This window comes from Corvus hawaiiensis, chromosome 6 (genome assembly GCF_020740725.1).
Source record: "Corvus hawaiiensis isolate bCorHaw1 chromosome 6, bCorHaw1.pri.cur, whole genome shotgun sequence".
Lineage (NCBI taxonomy): Eukaryota > Metazoa > Chordata > Aves > Passeriformes > Corvidae > Corvus > Corvus hawaiiensis.
Window position 1 is genome coordinate 33,875,427 of NC_063218.1, and position 17,365 is coordinate 33,892,791.

A 17,365-nucleotide genomic window follows, 5' to 3' on the forward strand; every position below is an offset into this window, starting at 1 on the left:
GGCCGAGGGCGCGGGGGTTGTGGGGCCATGGCGGGCCGCGGGTCCGCGTCTTCGGAGCACCTGGAGCGGCTGCACGAGATCTTCCGCGGCCTGCACGGACACCTGCGGGGCGTCCCCGAGCGGCTGCGGGGTAGCGCGGCCGGTGAGGCGGGGCGGACGTCTCTTGGGGCCGGGGGGAGGGCATGGGCGGGGCCGCGGTCCCGCCGGCCGGAGCTACCCCGCCGGCTGCGGGGCCGTGTCAGGAGTGTTCGGGTGCTTCTCATTAGACAGGCGTGTGTTTGAGCAGCCGGGAGGGCAGTGTCCGCTCAGGACACCCGGTTTGTGGGGCGCTTTGCAGTTGTGGGGATTCGGGACGTCGCTTGCGCTAGGCATCTGCTGGAAGGTGGCTTTGCTGTGTGTTATTTTCAGCTGCTGCTATGTCCTGGTGGCTTTGCAGGTGTGTAGCTTCACTCCCCTGGAGCTCTTCTGCTCTGGTAAATTTCAGCTCCATAGGCAAGCACTGCTGTGCTCGGCTCAGAGCACCAGTCTCTGAGGAGGAGTTGTTATTTGGGTGTTATTTCATGCTGTTTCTTTTTGAACTGGAGTTTAGCTTGGAGGACAGGAGGCTCGGGGTGACCTTCTCACTTTTCACAGCTACCTGAAAGGAGGCTGCAGCCAGGTTGGGGTCGGCGTCTTCTCCCTAGCAGCCAGTGACAGGACAAGAGGACACAGTCTTCAGCTGCACCAGGGGAGATTAAAGTTGGTCATTAGGAAGAATTTCTTCACAGAAGGGGTGATTTGACGTTGGAATGAGCTGCCCAGGGAGGTGGTGGAGTCTGCCTCCATGGAGGTGTTTAAGGAAGGACTGGAGGTAGCACTCAGTGCCATGGTCTAGTTGACAAGGTGGTGTAAGGTCATAGATTGGACTCGATGACTGCAGAGGTCTTTTCCAGCCTAACTGATTCTGTGGTTCTGTAACACATGCTGTGCTTTGGGGTTTTCCCCCCCTTTTTAAAATTTGTGTATGTTGGATTCACATTTAAAACCTCACTGGCAGAATTAAAAGCAGTTTTTATTGTCAGAACTGCCCAGAAGCATCTGTGGGTTTGTTGGAGAAGGTTTGTATTTTAAATGACTGTTTTAAAAGCATGCTTTGTGCACTGTGTACTCACAAAATAGAGAAAACCTATCTATCTAGCCACACTAAGTTGTATTAGAAGCACAACCTGATTTTACTGGTATTCTTTATACCACACCAGTGGGTAAAATGCTCTGACAGAACACTCCTCTGTAAGGATTTGTGCTTCTGTCCTTGATACTTGGCAGTGTTCTGAGAACCAGGAAGGGAAACAATCTGACACGGAGAATTTTGCCAATGTCATTGTTGTTTCCTATGAGAAACGTAATCCACGACTGTCATGAGCTGCTGTAGCTCAGCTCAGGTTTTGTACCCCAGTGATGGGCCAGGGCTGTCAGCCATGTTCTGCCATAGTGTCATTCTCCCACAATTGATCAGTTTTGTGTAAAATCATAAAAACAGTTTGTTCAGAGTATACCAGTCTGTGCTAGATAACACAGAGTATGAAAAGCTTAACCTCCCATTTCTTACCTGGATTTCTGTTTAATAATGAGTTAAATTCAGGGTCACAGTCCTTGTCATCTGCATTTCCAGCAAGTTTGGTACAAGAAAGGTGTTGAAACCCACAAATGACAACTTGCAAACCTGACTTAATTCCACTAGTGGTCAACAAGGATAAAAAGCATAAAATAAGCAATATCCTTTCTGGTAGAAATCCTTATTTTCCTATAGAAATGAGCATGATCAGTTTCTTGGTGAAGTAAAACTGTCATGTCTCCTTGAAACTGGGGTAGTCATGAGTAATGAATTCTGAGCCATGGGCTTAAAGGGAGTATTTACAGGCAATCGTTTTTGCAATACTTGGGATTTTTTCAACAGATTGCAGATAATTACAAACTGAATTTCAGACATGCTAAGAAATTTTAATACAACTGTTCTGTTCTTTGTTTTTTTTGCTGCAAAAGTCATGGTAGTATTTGTTTGAAAGTGTTTCTAAGAGAGTTTAAGATTTAGGAATTTGTCTATCTGGTAGAGTCATTCCATTCTCTTAATGTGCTTTATTTCCTTCTTGTACTTATGAGGAGGGGAGTATATCTTTATTTGTTGAGTAATCTGATCCTGAAATGTTCAGGAGGTGATAAAATATACCTTGGAATACTCTTCTAAGATGATTTATGTGCTCCAAAAGCAACACAGAATCTGTAGTCCTTGGGACATCTTTGAGGGGCAGAGGTTTGGAAATGCTGTTTCACTCTATATAAACAAGATGACAGATCCCTAACTTTAGAAACACTCTTTTTTTCCCCTTCCAAATTGTAAGAAGGGGAAACAGCCTGGATAAGTTTCAAATCATGTATTTTCCTCTAAATGAATTCAGCTGTACTTTCCAACTGAATCTCTTTCTCACTGATTGGAAATAAGTCAGTCAGATGTGGATGAGCATGTGGGTAGTGCTGCCCTGGCGCAGGCACCTCTGCTGCATTTTGGAACTTCTGTCCATGTGCTTTGCGGCGCGTTCAGTGCAGAGCGACGCCAGCTGAACTGCTCAGTGTATTTTGGCATTTCTGGATACTGGACAGATCCAGTAGAACGTTTTCAAGCCACATTGCTGGATTTCTTGTTGGCCTGTAGACAGAAAGGTCTCAAGCTGCTGCTGCTTGGCTTACCTAAACCATTGCATGATTCTATGCCTTTTGGAAGCTGGCATTTCTTTGGCTGCATGCTTATAAGTGCAGCATCTTCTTAGTCCACACAGGGGAAACAAAGCAGGGAAATGCTGCTTTTCCAGATCTGTGATGGGTTTCCATGAGTTTGAGACAGCAGTGGGTTTAAGAGGGCACTGCTTGAATCAGATAGTGAAATGACCTGTATGAAACAAATTACTGACTTCCAGAGGCTGTTTTTCCACGGTTCATGTCCATGATTTCACCCAGCAACACAAACAATGGCATCAGCACAACTGTATATGGTAGCAAATCATGGAGGAAGTTGAGGAGAGTGTATTTAGGAACCTCGTAAGTCAGCATTTCCTCCTGAATGAATTGGGATGTGAAATTGCATTTCCTGGTACCAGCTGATGTGTAATATGTTAACAGTCATGATGTAGCTTAGTCTGTAATAATTCCATGTGCTACGTGAGACCACAGCTACTACTTAGATGATGGGTTTTAGTTCTGTCTTAAGTTCTCTACAGTTCGACTTCTGGGCTTAATCTGAATTTGAACTGAGAAGGAAAGCCTACATCTTAGGCATGTTGTGTATGTAAGAGGAGCTATATACCAAGCTTTTGAACACTTCAGATTTTTTCCTATTTTCTGTTGAGACCTCAGTGGTTAAAAGCTACTTCTTTTACAGAGGACTGTGCTTACCAAAAGGCATTATCAAGTGAGTTTTTTTACTGTAATGACATTTTTATAATGTTGTATGTAATTTTGTCTTTAATCAAAGTGGAGGAGTTTTACCAAGATGACAATCTACATTTTCTGATGCCCAGAATTTTATTAAAGACTGAATTATACTCTTTTGAGAGAGATGAATTAGGCTAGGTGCATATTTATCAGATTTCTGATAGAATTTGTTTTTGTTTGCAGTACTCCACAACAGTCCTCTAGTGTACATCATCAGTGCTTTTTTTTTGCTCAGTTGAGACAAGGAAAGTTTCAAATTTAGACTTCTATCAATGGTGGATGTTAGAGAGATATAGTTTTTAACACATGAAAAATAAATGCCTTAAGGTTTTGTTTAAAAATAGAGTAACAGCAGTGAAACCCATTCTTTGGTCTCCAAAGCCATAGGTACACAGATCTGGGGAAATGACTGTCTCAAATAACTGAAGTGTCTGGTGTTGTTGGCTGATTCAAAGAACTCATGTCGTTCCAGAAGAGGGAAGCATTTGGGCTTTAGTCTGTGAACCTGAGGTGATACCTTGGTGGCATCTTTTATCTCAGAGAACTCTGGATAACGCTTATCCCGTGTACTTAACTCCTTTATGACCACAGGAATGCGTACTGCCAGATCTACCAGGAACTTCAGGGCTCACTTGAAAATGTAGATGGACCTGATGTTCTGTTCAAATCCAAACTATAGTTTCAATTTCAGTAATCTTGCCAAGTGTTTGAAAAAAAAAAAAAAAATTATGAGCTGTTTACCAATGCGTCTTCTTTGCTGTTCTTCCACACTAAATGTTTTTCACCATGCAATTCTGTCAGTGGACACTGAAGGACAGTAGGTCAGAAAAATACTTGAAAAATTACTTCTTTTGTCTATTTACTTCTTGGCAGTGTTTAGCATTTGGAAGAATGGTTTCTGCTCTCTTGCCCCACTCCCTTCTGAAAAGTTGTCATAAGAACAAGCTGTTCCCATTGGAGATAAATTTTGACACGGTGTTCTGCAACCAGCAGTCTGTGGCAGCTTCCTTGTTTTTAATGGATTGAGTTGGAGTTCTGTTGTCATTTCTCTGTAGATTATCTGACATACTGCTTTTACTTTTTCAGAGGAGAAGAAAAAACTGGTTCGAGAATTTGATGAGAAGCAGCGTGAAGCTAATGAGACGGTGAGTGTGAGGCTTCCACCCTTCCTGATGGTTGAAATACTGCTGCCTTAAAAAGGACAGTACTAACAAATGTTACTTTTCTATGAATCCTATTCTGGCAGGCAGGTGTTTCATTTTGTTACTGTTTGATAACTAATCTGATAGGTGTGTCTGTGTTTGTCAAGACTGTTGAGTATACTTGTATAAATACATAAATATAGACAAATACTCTTATGTGTGTTTTGAGGGGGTTTTGAGTGCTTAGTTTTGATACTGCCTTCACTTTGTTGAAAAAAGTAGAGTGGTGGAGGTGCAATTAAAATTGTTAGAGGTTTTAGGGCAGGCATGTAGAGAATCTGCTGCTTGGGGTTTTTTTATCGTCCTACTGTCTTTTTTCATGTTGGTCTTAGCCTGTCTGATCTTTCTGTAATGTGGTATAGGCTTCCTGGACAGCAGGTGATAAGGAACAGTACCAAAAAAGCCATGTGACTTGTCTTTTAAAACAAGACATTATGGATTGAGCATTCTTTTCATATTTCAATGTGCAATTGGTTAGGTTGTTTTTTAGTCACAGCTGAACATGGTGGTTTATTCCCCTACTTTACTGGGGTTTATTGACAGGTATCTCTAGGTGATGTATGGGAATTGTGAGCTCATACTGTGAGAGAGCTCATGTTGGCATACAGCTTTACACATTGTGAATTTGTTACAACTGTCACTAGAAGGTGATGTGAAGATTCATGCATTCAGAATCTCAGGGCTTGCAAATTGTAACTCCAGTTGCCAAGCCTGGATGTTCAGAGTGTGGATTTAGTGGTGTGCCTACCTGTGCAACAGATCTGAATGAGGAGAAGGCTGAAGTACTCAACAACTTGTTTACCTCAATCTTCCATGGTAACCTCTCTTCCCACATCTCTTGAGTGAGTGGACTGCCATGCGAGGACTGTGGGAGCAAATTCCTTCCTTTAGGGGATGACCAGGTTCATGACCACATGAGAAACCTGAACATACATAAGTCTGTGGGACCTGATGAGATGCATCCCAGAGTCTTGAGGGAACTGGCTGATGTAGCTGCTAAGCCACTGTCCATGGCATTTGAACAAGTCATAACAGTCAGGTGAAGTCCCAGGTGACTGGAAAAGGGAAAACACTGTATCCATCTTTAAAAAGGTAGAAAGAAGGACCCTGGGAATTACTGACCTGTCAGCCTCACCTCTGTGCCTGGGAAGGTCATGGAACAGATCCTCCTGGAAGATAGCTAAGGCACATGAAGGACAGGGAGGGAAGGTTTGGGAAAGCCAGCACAGCTTCAACAAGGACAAGTCCTGCCTGACCAACCCAGTGGCCTTCTGTGATGGAGTAACTCCAGTGCACAAGGGAAGGGCGCAAGCGTCATTTATCTGGGCTTCTGTACAGCCTTTGACATGGTCCTCCCCAGCATCCTTCTCTCTGAACTGCAGAGACATGGCCTTGATGGGTGGACCGTTAGGTGGATAAGGAATTGGTTGGATGGTCACAGCCAGGGGGTGGTGGTCAACAGCTCAGAGTCCTGACAGACATCAGGGACAAGCAGCGTCCCTTGGGGTCCATACTGGGACCAGGGTTATTTAATATCTTCATTAATGACATAGTGGGATCGAGTGCACCCTCAGCAGGTTTGCAGATAACACCCAGCTGAGGGTGCAGTTGCCACACCTGAAGGATGGGAGGCCATCCAGAGGGACCTGGACAAGCTCAAGAAGTATGCCATGGGAATCTCATGAGGTTTAAAAAGACCAAGTGCAAGGTCCTTTGACTGGTTCAGGGTAACCCCTGGTTCCAACACAGGCTGGGGATGAACACATCGAGAGCAGCCCTGCTCAGAAGGACTTGTGGGTGCCAGTGGGTGAGAGGCTGGACATGACCCAGCCGTGTGCACTCCCAGCCCAGAGAGCCAATGGTGTCCTGGGCTGCATCCAGAGCAGCGTGGGCAGCAGGGAGAGGGAGGGGATTCTGCCCCTCTGCTCTGCTCTGGTGAGACCCCACCTGCAGTGCTGCATCCAGCTCTGGGGTCCCAGCACAGGAAGGACATGGACCTGGCAGAGTGAGCCCAGGGGAGGGGCACCAAGATTAGAGGGAATGGAGCACCTCTCATATGAGGAAAGACTGAGACAATTGGGATTGCTCAGCCTGTGGAAGAGGAGGCTTTGGGGTGACCTTTTTGCAGCCTTTCAGTACCAAAAGGGGGTGTAAGAAAGCTGGAGAGGGACTTTGAACAAGGGCGTGTAGTGACAGGACCAGGGCTGATGACAAAGGGTCCATTTAGATTGGGTATTAGGAAGAAACTCTACTGTGAGGTTGGTGAGGCACTGGCACAGGTTGCCAGGGAAGCTGTGGATGCCCCATCCCTGGAAGTGTTCAAGGACAAGTTAGATGTGGCACTGAGCAACCTGGTCTAGTGGAAGGTGTCCTTGCCCATGGCAGAGGTGTTAGAAGAAGGTGGTCTTTAAGGTCTCTTCTAACCCAAACCATCCTATGATTTTGTCTCTGTTGCACAGATATGATAGAAAGCTGATACCCATCCTATAAATGCTTAAACTAAAAGAAAGTGAGAATTGCAAATTTGGACATTTAGAGTGGTGTTTCAGGGAAAAAAAATCAAGCTTGGGAATTTTGTTTTTATTGAGGCATTGTGTATCTGAAAAATCCATGTGGGCTCAACAGCATTGGGTAATGTGGTGTACTCAATAGTAGATGAGGTGTGGGGTTTGGGGCTATCCCACTCAGCCAGTCCCATACAAACATGTGAATCCCTTCATCTGGTGCTGAGTTTTGAGTATGGCTGCTGCTAAGAATAGATTTGGTGCCTTAAAGAATAAACATGCTTTCTTTTGTTAAAGCTGCGGGAGATGGAGGAAGAACTGAAGTTCGCTCCTGTGCCTTTCCGCAACCAAATGATGAGCAAAATACGAGCATACAGAAGAGACCTGTCCATGTTCCAGAGAGAGATGAGAAGCACAGATTTGGGATTGGGCCGTGGAAACCAAGGCGATACAAAATATGGAATCTTTGCCACAGAAAATGAACAGAGTGTGAGGATTAGATGTAAATTTTATTTAACTTTGCTGTGATTGTTTAAAAGCAGTATTGCAGATGCATTGTTTACAGTGTTTCTACTTTTAAACCACCTCTGTGCTTTCTAACTCCTTGTATATCTTTCTGCATGTAACATGAATATCTCATGGAGTAGAAAGAACATCTGGAACTCAGAGGAGAGCTTTTCTGTTGTAAAACAAAGATAGGAATGTAATCAAAATGGAACTCCTTGAAAGCCATGCAGTTAGTAAGTTGCACAACATTCTGTAGCAAAACTCTTCATTTAATCATTCCCCTACAGAAGTAAAAACACAAAAGTGATGCTCCTAAATGAAAAAAAAGGTTAACTTACCTAGTTCTAATCTCCAAAACTAGCAAAGTGTGAATCATGCATTGTGTAGGTTCTTCGGTAGAATTATCTTTTAAGCGATCTTAGTGTAAATAATTTCAAGAAAATATAAGAATTTATCCTCTAGCACTTTTTTTCACTATGGTTCTGCTGCTACAATGCAAAAAGTACACCAATTTCTTGTTTACCAGATAGGCTTAGAGATATCTGAGCTAGTGTGGCTGAATCTCCTTGTCTTCAAAGTGCTGTCATCTCTACAGAAAGTTCACAGAGGGGGGCTTTTCATTTTTCTGCCTTAGATAAGGAAGGTTTGAGGGAGGCTCTTTGCTTAGTGTTTCCTTCTGCTGTAGCTTGGGAAATTTTTGCATTTGATTCCTCTTGACTGATTACTCTAAAACCTGAGAGCAGGATGATAGATTAGACTTTCTGAAGCTTAAGAAAACACTTCATTTTGAGCTACTTTCTGACCCCAAGGTCAGCAAACATTCCTTATCCTCTAGCCCAGGCTACTGGCATGAAAAGAGGATCTTTGTTACTTAGCAGTCCATCTGTTAGTGCTGTTTGTTCCTAATCCTTTTGACTGTAAACTCTTAATGATCTCCCTAGCAACCAACTGTGGAGTCACAAATAAGGCTGACTTTAGATGTGAATGAGAGTAAAAGTTAGCATCTGGAAAAGAAAGATACTATTTTCATGTAAATGTTCTTTGATGGAAAAGTAAAGTGTTACAAAGACAGTTTTTTAGAACTGTTTAACTCTTTAGTGCTGTATACTTTTTTGAGATTTAACCAGATTTGACCATAATCTTAAAAGGTAAACAAGGCTCAGCTGAAATTAACTTGGCTGCATCAGTTCACATAAGAAGTATGTACAGCTAATAGAAATGGATGGCCTATGGAGTCACATTCTAACTTTTTAATATGTCAGAAGCCTAATACTTCTGTCTTTGTGCTTAATAGTTAAGCATACATTATTTTTCAGACTAATCTGCAGTCACAGAGGGTGCTGCTTCTCCAGGGCACAGACAGTCTGAACCGAGCCAGCGAGAGCATCGAGCGCTCGCACCGAATTGCTGCTGAGACTGATCAGATTGGCACAGATATAATTGAAGAACTTGGGGAGCAGCGGGAGCAACTGGAACGCACCAAGAGCAGGGTAAGCAGGAAACTGGGCATTGCTTTGAAACAATCTGATGTTATTTTAGTGGGAACTGTATGTCAGTAGTTATTCCCAGGGACCTCCCTAGGCATCATAATCCGATTGGATATTTCTACAGACCAAATCCAGGCTGCCACATTTCTATACTGTTCTCATAAAAGGAAAATAATTACTGCAGAAGGGTCGAAAGCATGGTGGTCAAATGTCTGCTGCTGTGTCTGTGCAAGAGTGGAGATTAGACCTACAGACCTGCTAGAAAAAACAGCATTACTAAAAATGTTACAGATTAGAAAATTGCTAAGGAGTTGCCCGTCATTAGATTACTAGTAAAAGTTGAGATTTTGGAAGCAGTTAGCAAGCTTTTGTAATGAAATTAATTTTAGTAGAAGAGTAATTAATTACTAGCTTTCCAATATTTGCAGGGAGGGAGAAAATGTTGTCAGACAAGATGTCTGTTCCTCATCCTTGGTTCAAGAAGCTCTGCTTCTACTGTGAAAGCTTCAAAAACTAGTTCACTTGTTTTGTGTACACACATATGCAAAACTGACAATTTGATTTTTGAAGTAACAAACTGATGGGAGTGTGTGTGTGTGTGTGTGTGCAAGGGATCATGAGTATAAAGCTTTTAGGTGAATGACTTCAGGGGACACTTGAGTTTGGCAAATAAGTACACTCAGCCAAAACAAAAGGCATACCCCTGCTCTTGGGAGTTCTCTCTACTGATTGCAACAAAGCCTGTAGCTTTTTCACGTAAGTAGTTCCGTGATTTCAGTCAGAATTTGATTTGTCCTGTTCCCAAATTTGGGTTAGAAAGCAGGAAAGGAAATTGATCTTAAGATTTGTAGGTATAGTTTTTGTCCTTTTATCTAATAAAAAGTATGACAGTCCTTCAGGTGTCACAGTCTCTCAACAGATCGTTCATAGAAGCATAGAATTGTTTAGGTTGGAAAAGGCCTCAAAGATCATTCAGTCCATTAACCCATCACTGCTGTGTACATCACTAAACTGTGTCTGTGACTTCTGTTGTGAGCCTCTTAGGCAAAGAATTGGGGAATTGTGTGAACCACACATTCCAATTGGAAGCAGACTTTCTTCTTTCTTGCTCTTTCATAGTGAAGGTTGGAAATCCACTAAGCTTAGAATGGACTCGATAGTTTTCTTCCGAGCTTTGTCCAGTCCATCTCAGTGCAAAGTAACATACAAGCAGTTTTGCAGTTGAGGGCAGTATTTTAAACTACAGAGGAATTGTGCAGGCAGGTGTCTGATGTAAGTGACCTGCCTTACCCTTCAGTTCTAATGGTGAAATCTTACCTGGAGACCAGTGGCCATGCATCATGAATTGTGTCTGTGAAGCAACACCTTTTTTAGTTGTCTTTAACCTCACTTCATTACATGCTTAATAGTTGACTGGGTATACTGGACAGTTCATTTCTAAGCAATACAAAGCTGAAATGGATTATCCACTAGCAGCTCAGATCTTGTACCCACTGGGTCACTTAGACTTGTCAATGCAACACAGTTCTTTCTTTGCTGGAACTTGAGCAGCATTTCAAACTGTTTGATATGCACTGGGGTGAACACGTCAGTATGACTTTCTTCTGGTGTTAACAAGTAGAATAATGAAATGAAATTTAATGAAAGAAGCTAATATCAACTTTCTGATATTTGTATATTAATTAAAGAGGCAGAAAGTGGTCTCAAATTGCGTATCTTTGTATGTATCTAAGGGAAAGTATACACAAAAGTCTTAATTTCTCCTCAGAAAAGAGGCAATGCTTCCAGCTGGTATTGTGGGTAGAAAACAATGTTGTCTCTCAATTTTGAGAGTACATGGTCATCCTTGGTCCCGTAATTAATTACATTTCAACACCAGCTGCTTTCACATGCATCTTCCCAGAGTTGATGTGTGCTTGTTTAACTGAAAAGTAACTTCTGTCTCTCTTCAGTTGGTGAATACAAGTGAGAACTTGAGCAAAAGTCGCAAGATTCTACGTTCCATGTCCAGGAGGTGAGTGGTGTGACTGACAGCAGCCCGTGGTATTGGTGCCTCTGGATGTAGTGGAGAAAAAGCGAGTATCAGCTGGGAGTGCAGGGAGGTTTTAGGGAATGCATAAACAGAATGTGTGCCCACATGCAGATGCTAATTTGTGTGTTTCCCTGTCTGGTAATTGCTTAATGGAATACAGGCATTGAACACCACTGAATGTGTGCTGTTCAGTCAGGAGGATGTGGGGTCTTTAACCATCCCAACCATGGTGAGGACAGAAGCAAGTTACAGTGAATTGCTAATGGTGCCTTCAGATGCAACCCATTCAGGCTGGAAAAAGCTGGGCCATAAATTACTGCAGCACTGGGCGAGTTAGATGCCTGATGACACAGACAAATCTGTTTAGCCCACACAGGAGCCCTAGAGCAGTTAGTCCTAGGCTGGCCCATGAGACAGTCTGAGCCTGACCCTACACTGTTTTGATGACTAAAGCCTTGGCTTCTTAAGGGGATTTGCAGTTTAGCTATATTGTTTAATTAGCCTTAAAAACTCAGTTCACAGATTGTATTCCCAGTAGGTACTTATCTCCTAACAACCCTTCCTTTATGCCCATTGCTAAAGGAAGTTGTGATAACTGTCTAGTTTTCACTAGTAAAAGTACATGATTATTTTGAGATTTTAGTTTTCCTTCAACCATGTAATTCCAAGTAAAAGCACCACAATGAGGGTTTTTTAGCACAGGACTTCAAGTATTGTTTTCCTCTTTGCTTAACTGAAGGAGTAGGCATGTATAGAGCAATGATCTGCCTTCTGTGGGACAGGGGAAGAGGAACAGAACTAAAATAGGAGATTTAAACAGAATTTCCAGGAAAACATGAGTAGTGAACTACTGAGTTTGGCCCTTTCTGCTTGTTAAGAACTATTTGAAAAGCACAGTGTGGTCTTGCTCAAACTGGGAAGGTAAGATGGTGATCTGGATCTACAATCTGCTTTCATAAACAAGGTGAAAATAAAAACAAACTTGGATTTTTGTTTTTTAACTCCAGAGTAACCACTAATAAGTTGTTGCTGTCAATTATCATCATCCTGGAACTGGCCATCCTAGGAGGTGTAGTCTACTTCAAGTTCTTTCGCAAGAAATGAACCTTCAGGACCAAGATGAACTTTTCCACTGATGAGGAACAGGATGGGCTGTCTGCTCCCTTTGACTGTCTGAGGGTTGAACTGAGTCATGAGACAGCACATTCAACTGAAACTGTACTGACACTTGAAAGACAGAGTATGGGAGTAAAAAGAAACAGGCTTGAACTCCTGGTAAGATTAATAAGAAGGTAATAAATATTTTATTGTCTCATTTTGTATATACTTAACTAAATGAATAAATCTTGGTATGTAATAAAGTAGCCACTGATCAATGGAAAAGCTAGTTCATTTAAAAATTGAGAAGTTAACAGTATTTGCCAAGTGTTGACAATCTATCCACTCAAGTGCCTCAGCAGAGCTCTGTAATGTCCAATATACCCAACACTTTGGGTTCCTAAATCCTCACTTGCTCTTCACTGTCAGATTCATCTGGAGAGCTGGGTGTTGGGAGTTCATCAAAAGCGATGTGTGCTCCTTCCCTTGTCTGCCCAAAGCACGTTGCTATCACATCGACTGCAAGGTGAGCAGTTGCTTTCACTGCCTCTTGAGAAGCTCCGAGCAGTGGATTGACTTCAACCATGTCTACAGCTGAAAGCATTCCTGTGAAAATGATTTACAGCTTTGTTACTCTGACAAAGGGTACAGTCTTTTGCAAAGTTTTGTTTGCAGCCTTTTATTCATTGCAGCAAGTCTGGTATTTGGGTTTGTGACCTACTCTACCCCTTAGACAAGTAAGATTGGCTCTCAAGTGAAGGATGAGGTTATTGTTCTCAGATGCAAATTCGTGTTTTTAATTTGGTTCTTTCTTACATCATCACTACCTCACTCATTCATGCTTTCAGCGTTCAGTAAAAACGTTTGATGTTCCATACACATTTATGAGAGGAATGTTTTTTTCTCCCAGTCCAAAAATGAGGGGATATAAAACAGTCTCACCTCATATTCTTTTGCCATCCTATTCATGAATTTATTGACTATTGTCTGGTTGGGATTTTTTTTAACCTTCTTTTACTAGAAATAATATTGTTTAAACATATTAAATAAAAACTCAGTGGTAATAAGATGAAAAGTCCTCATATATTGAATCAACTGCAGTATATTTTATGAAAGCTTGATTTGTTAGCCTTGAAACCTAGAATGGAACTTCAAACTATTTAAGATTGTTTGCACCCATTTTTGTATTCCAGATGCCCATTTTAACATCTCTCCTCACGTGTTGAGGATTAGGGAACAGTTTTACATGTTTTTGACATTAGTTGTTAACATACTGTGTATTTTATTTTCTTTTGCTAAGTTGAAGTTGTTGATGGTTAAGCTGCTTCCAATACCAAGGGAATTGCCCAACCTTAGGATTTCTTTTTCCCTTACTGAAGGTCAAATTGACTTTGCAGGCACCTTTGCTTTGACTGCACTTACTATCTATTTACACAGAAAAAACATAACCAGTATGAGCTCTGTGTAGTTTCTCCTGTCCTTGCTTAGCCCCATACTGCTGGGCAGCTCCTACCTGTGTTGTGTATTTCCTCTGTGATGTACATGCCTTCTCTGTAAGTTAATCCACCTAGAACAGGAGTCCCTGTTGCTGGAGCCAGTGAGGGATCAAAAGCATCAATGTCAAAACTCAGGTGAATTGGTCTCTGTCTCCTGAGGCAGAATAAAACAAGAAAAGCAATCTTAGAGCCTTAAACTTTTTCCACATGCATTTCTTACTGTCCAGGCTAATCAGCAAAGTAGCATCAAGCTCCTTGAACCACGTCTCATATGCAGTAAAAAAAAAAAAAAAAAAAAAAAAAGTTCCTTCTAAATATCTTTGGACTCTGAAACATCTCATAGCTCAAAACTCTCCCCAGTACACACTGGGAAAACAGAAGTTTGTCTTTCTAGCCTCACTGAGCATCTATTCAGTGAGGATTTGGTTGAAGATAAATACTTTAGTTCAAACCATCTCAACTGGTATTTGTCATCTTAGTGCAGTGATGTAGAAAAGTGTCTGATACAATCCAGCCTTTTCTCCTTTTGTACAGAAAGCCAGGGTGAAGGCTGAAACACTAAAGTGCATGGCAGCTAGGATGGAGGAAGCACTGAGCTCAAGGATTTCACTGACAGCTCATCAAGATGAGCATTTTTCAGGTCAATACTTAAAGGCTGTCTCCAAACCCTGCCATGTAGCCTAGTTGATGAAGTAGTTAAGGATAATCTCAAACCTAAAATGTTAGTTACTTACTATATCATCTGCCAGTTGATGACAGCTTAATAAACTGGACACTGCTTGTCACTCACATGAATTATTTAAGTGGGAGACTGCGTACTTCCAACTTACTGCAGATGCTCAGTAGGGAGAAGCATCTGGATTACCATCTTCTTTACTTGGCACAGCTGCAGCTAGGAAGGGTGAGCACACCTTCAGAAAACAGTAGCATGCAACACAGGTTCTAACCTGTGGTGAGAGGTTACCCTTTCTAACTGACCCTCTCCCAGGTCCTAGACCTGATTTGCTCCCTGACCTGGTTCCCCAAACTTGAACAAGAGTAGCAAAGGTGGTAGTAGTGAACTGCAGTAAGGGAGTGGTTAAAGTGAACTTTACCAGCTACAGTGGCAGTAGCAGCCACCATCAGGACATTGTTTGTGAGCCCTGTCCAAGGAGGAAGCCATCAAATGCTTCCACCTCACATACCAACAGCTCAATTCAAGTTGCTGTATGTATGTTTAAAAGTATAATGTGTATCCTGCACTCTGAGTTGGTTCAAACATCTTGTCAAACTGCAGAAAATGCAGAATTACTTAACAGAACCAAATAGTATGAAACAGAGCCACAACTGTAGTGAGTCATATAACCTGTCTCATAGCCATCTGCCAAACTCTGAGATGGTTCCAGTGCTGAGACGTTCCTATGTACTGGACACTGCCACAGTTCTGTATGGCTGCCTTACATCAAGTGACCTTCACTTAAATAAATTTCAGGAAAGTAGACGTTCAACAAGAGTAGTTTAAATTAGATAATAGTTTGTTACCTGCCCATCAGTTGTTCAAATGTTCTTTCCATAACTTTGCAAATTCCAAGGCGATCGATATCCCTCATGGAAAAATACTGGATCTCAAAGTTCTTCAAAATATAGCTGTGAAAATAATTTATTTAAAACAATCATTACTGGTTTAAGCTGAAATCTAGCAACCCTTATGAACATGATTTCAAGCTCATTATTTCAGCCTTTACAAAAATTGGTTAATCCGAACCAACTTACTACTCAGCAGGATCCACATCCCTCAAACCAATGTACACAATATCAGATGCTGAAAGGCAGGGCTTTAGCCAGGAAAAGCCAGGAACTTGTGGTACCTGCAAGCAAAGGTTTGGTATTAGGTCAGGTTAATGACATATGACATTTTACATATATATATATATATATATATATATATATATATATAAATAACAAAACACTATTTAATGCTTCCCTGAAAACTTTGTATTGATTTATAACATCCTTTCTCTCTCTCTAAACAGAGAAACTTCTGCACTTGAAGGTTTGGCTGATGTAATCAGTCCTTACCTTCATTCCTACGTTCAACTCAGGTAAAGTGATACGACTTTATCTGAGTTGAATGTTAATGGATGAAGCTTTTAATTCGTCTACATTTTCCAGTTTGAAGAGGAGGAGGAATAAAAGCCCAAATCCACAAGCAATAGGTAATTTGCATCAGTGAGTGTAAGGAGGAATGATAAAGTCCCAGATGTAGATCACTTACACAGGGCACTTAATGGTGGTGCTCTGTAACTTAGCCAGTACATGATGCTTAAGTGGAAGAATGAAAACCAAGGCACCTGTTTTTAGGAAACCTACCAAAATCACGCAAACTTACAGAAACAGTAATAAAGATGGATAAATTCGAAGTGGGAAGTTGAAAAAAAACAAAAAAGAAAAGAGGAGAAAAAAGCAGGGAAGAAGTTGGGCCTCCACAGTGGGCTACATCATGCTGGCTTTTAATGCAGAATTGGAGTAGGTCTAAGACAGCAACTGAAAGATGAGGTCACAATTTTCAGCTTTGGTAATTAAATAGTCATGGTATGGAATTATAAAATCATGCAGTTAGTAACATCTACTGATTTTAAGAGTGATTTAAATTAACTCAAATTTCTCTTCTTCTCCCAGCTCTGAAAATGGCTACAGCCAACACAGCTGTCAAGCAGCTAGAAGGTTTTGTTTCCCTCTTAGACTTCTCAGTTACTAATTATATTCTAGTTAGTTGAATGTTTTTAAAGGTTAACACACCCATAGCTATATGTCATTACATTTTACCCATTTCATTGGGTTAAATTAGCACAGATTATAAAAGTATTTGTTACTCTAGGACAATGACCTGAAACTTCTCCAGTCATAAATTAAGAAGAGGGATAAATGAATTGGAGACCACTAGGAAAAATAACTCAGGTTTCAGAAATGAATTCTGCAAAACCCATCACCACACCATAAACTGAGCATGGTAATGATAATATTGTCAGATACTCTCTAGTATCAATGATTCAGTAGATTTAATACTGCAATTTCAATTACAGCTCTTTGTTTGTAAAATAAAATTAAATGTATTAACTGCCTTTGGCAGGTTCTTTGCTTTGTTACAATGAAAAAGGAGTGGCTGACAGTAGAGCCAGAGGTGCAGGCATTCTCATGGGAAGGTATTAATAGCAGCTTGTGAGTTTGGATGGTTCCAGGAGCCCTGAAGCAGTCAGGAAAGGATAATAAATAATTTGTCCTGTTGTCAACTCAACTGCTGACCTGGATGAGAGTAAGAGGGTCAGCCATGTGCACTTGTGCACACATCATGGTTCACTCCAGAGAGTCAGAGGGGTATTAGCCAGAAAAACTACTGTCAAAGGCACATTCTGCTACTACAGCTAAAGAACTCTTAAAAAATTCACAGTGTTGTAGAAGCCTTGTGGTACCAGCAGCACTCATGTTGGTTTTCCCCCCTCTAAACAGGAATACAATAGGGTAAGCAAAGCCTGCTGAGTGAGTGCATCTGCACAGCCAGGCCTTGTGTCAGCTGCTTCTGCACAGGCATCCTGAC

At 41.6% G+C, this 17,365-nt stretch overlaps 2 protein-coding genes across 2 annotated transcripts in view; one reads left to right on the top strand and one right to left on the bottom strand.

The window, feature by feature from the left end:
* VTI1B (vesicle transport through interaction with t-SNAREs 1B) lies at positions 1-12,580 on the top strand. The gene is made up of 6 exons (XM_048307394.1): positions 1-142; positions 4,552-4,610; positions 7,469-7,660; positions 8,995-9,168; positions 11,118-11,179; positions 12,205-12,580. Exons 1-6 carry the CDS (start codon positions 28-30, stop codon positions 12,299-12,301), a joined length of 699 nt encoding a protein of 232 aa, XP_048163351.1. The 5' UTR covers positions 1-27; the 3' UTR covers positions 12,302-12,580.
* Positions 12,474-17,365, bottom strand: part of ARG2 (arginase 2) — a 20,993-nt gene continuing 16,101 nt past the window's right edge. Inside the window, exons 5-8 of the mRNA XM_048307391.1 lie at positions 15,544-15,638; positions 15,313-15,417; positions 13,809-13,945; positions 12,474-12,901 (exon numbers count right to left, since the gene is read on the bottom strand). Coding sequence (XP_048163348.1) covers positions 12,696-12,901; positions 13,809-13,945; positions 15,313-15,417; positions 15,544-15,638 — 543 coding nt within the window. The 3' untranslated portion in view covers positions 12,474-12,695. The remainder of the gene's footprint in view (positions 12,902-13,808; positions 13,946-15,312; positions 15,418-15,543; positions 15,639-17,365) is intronic.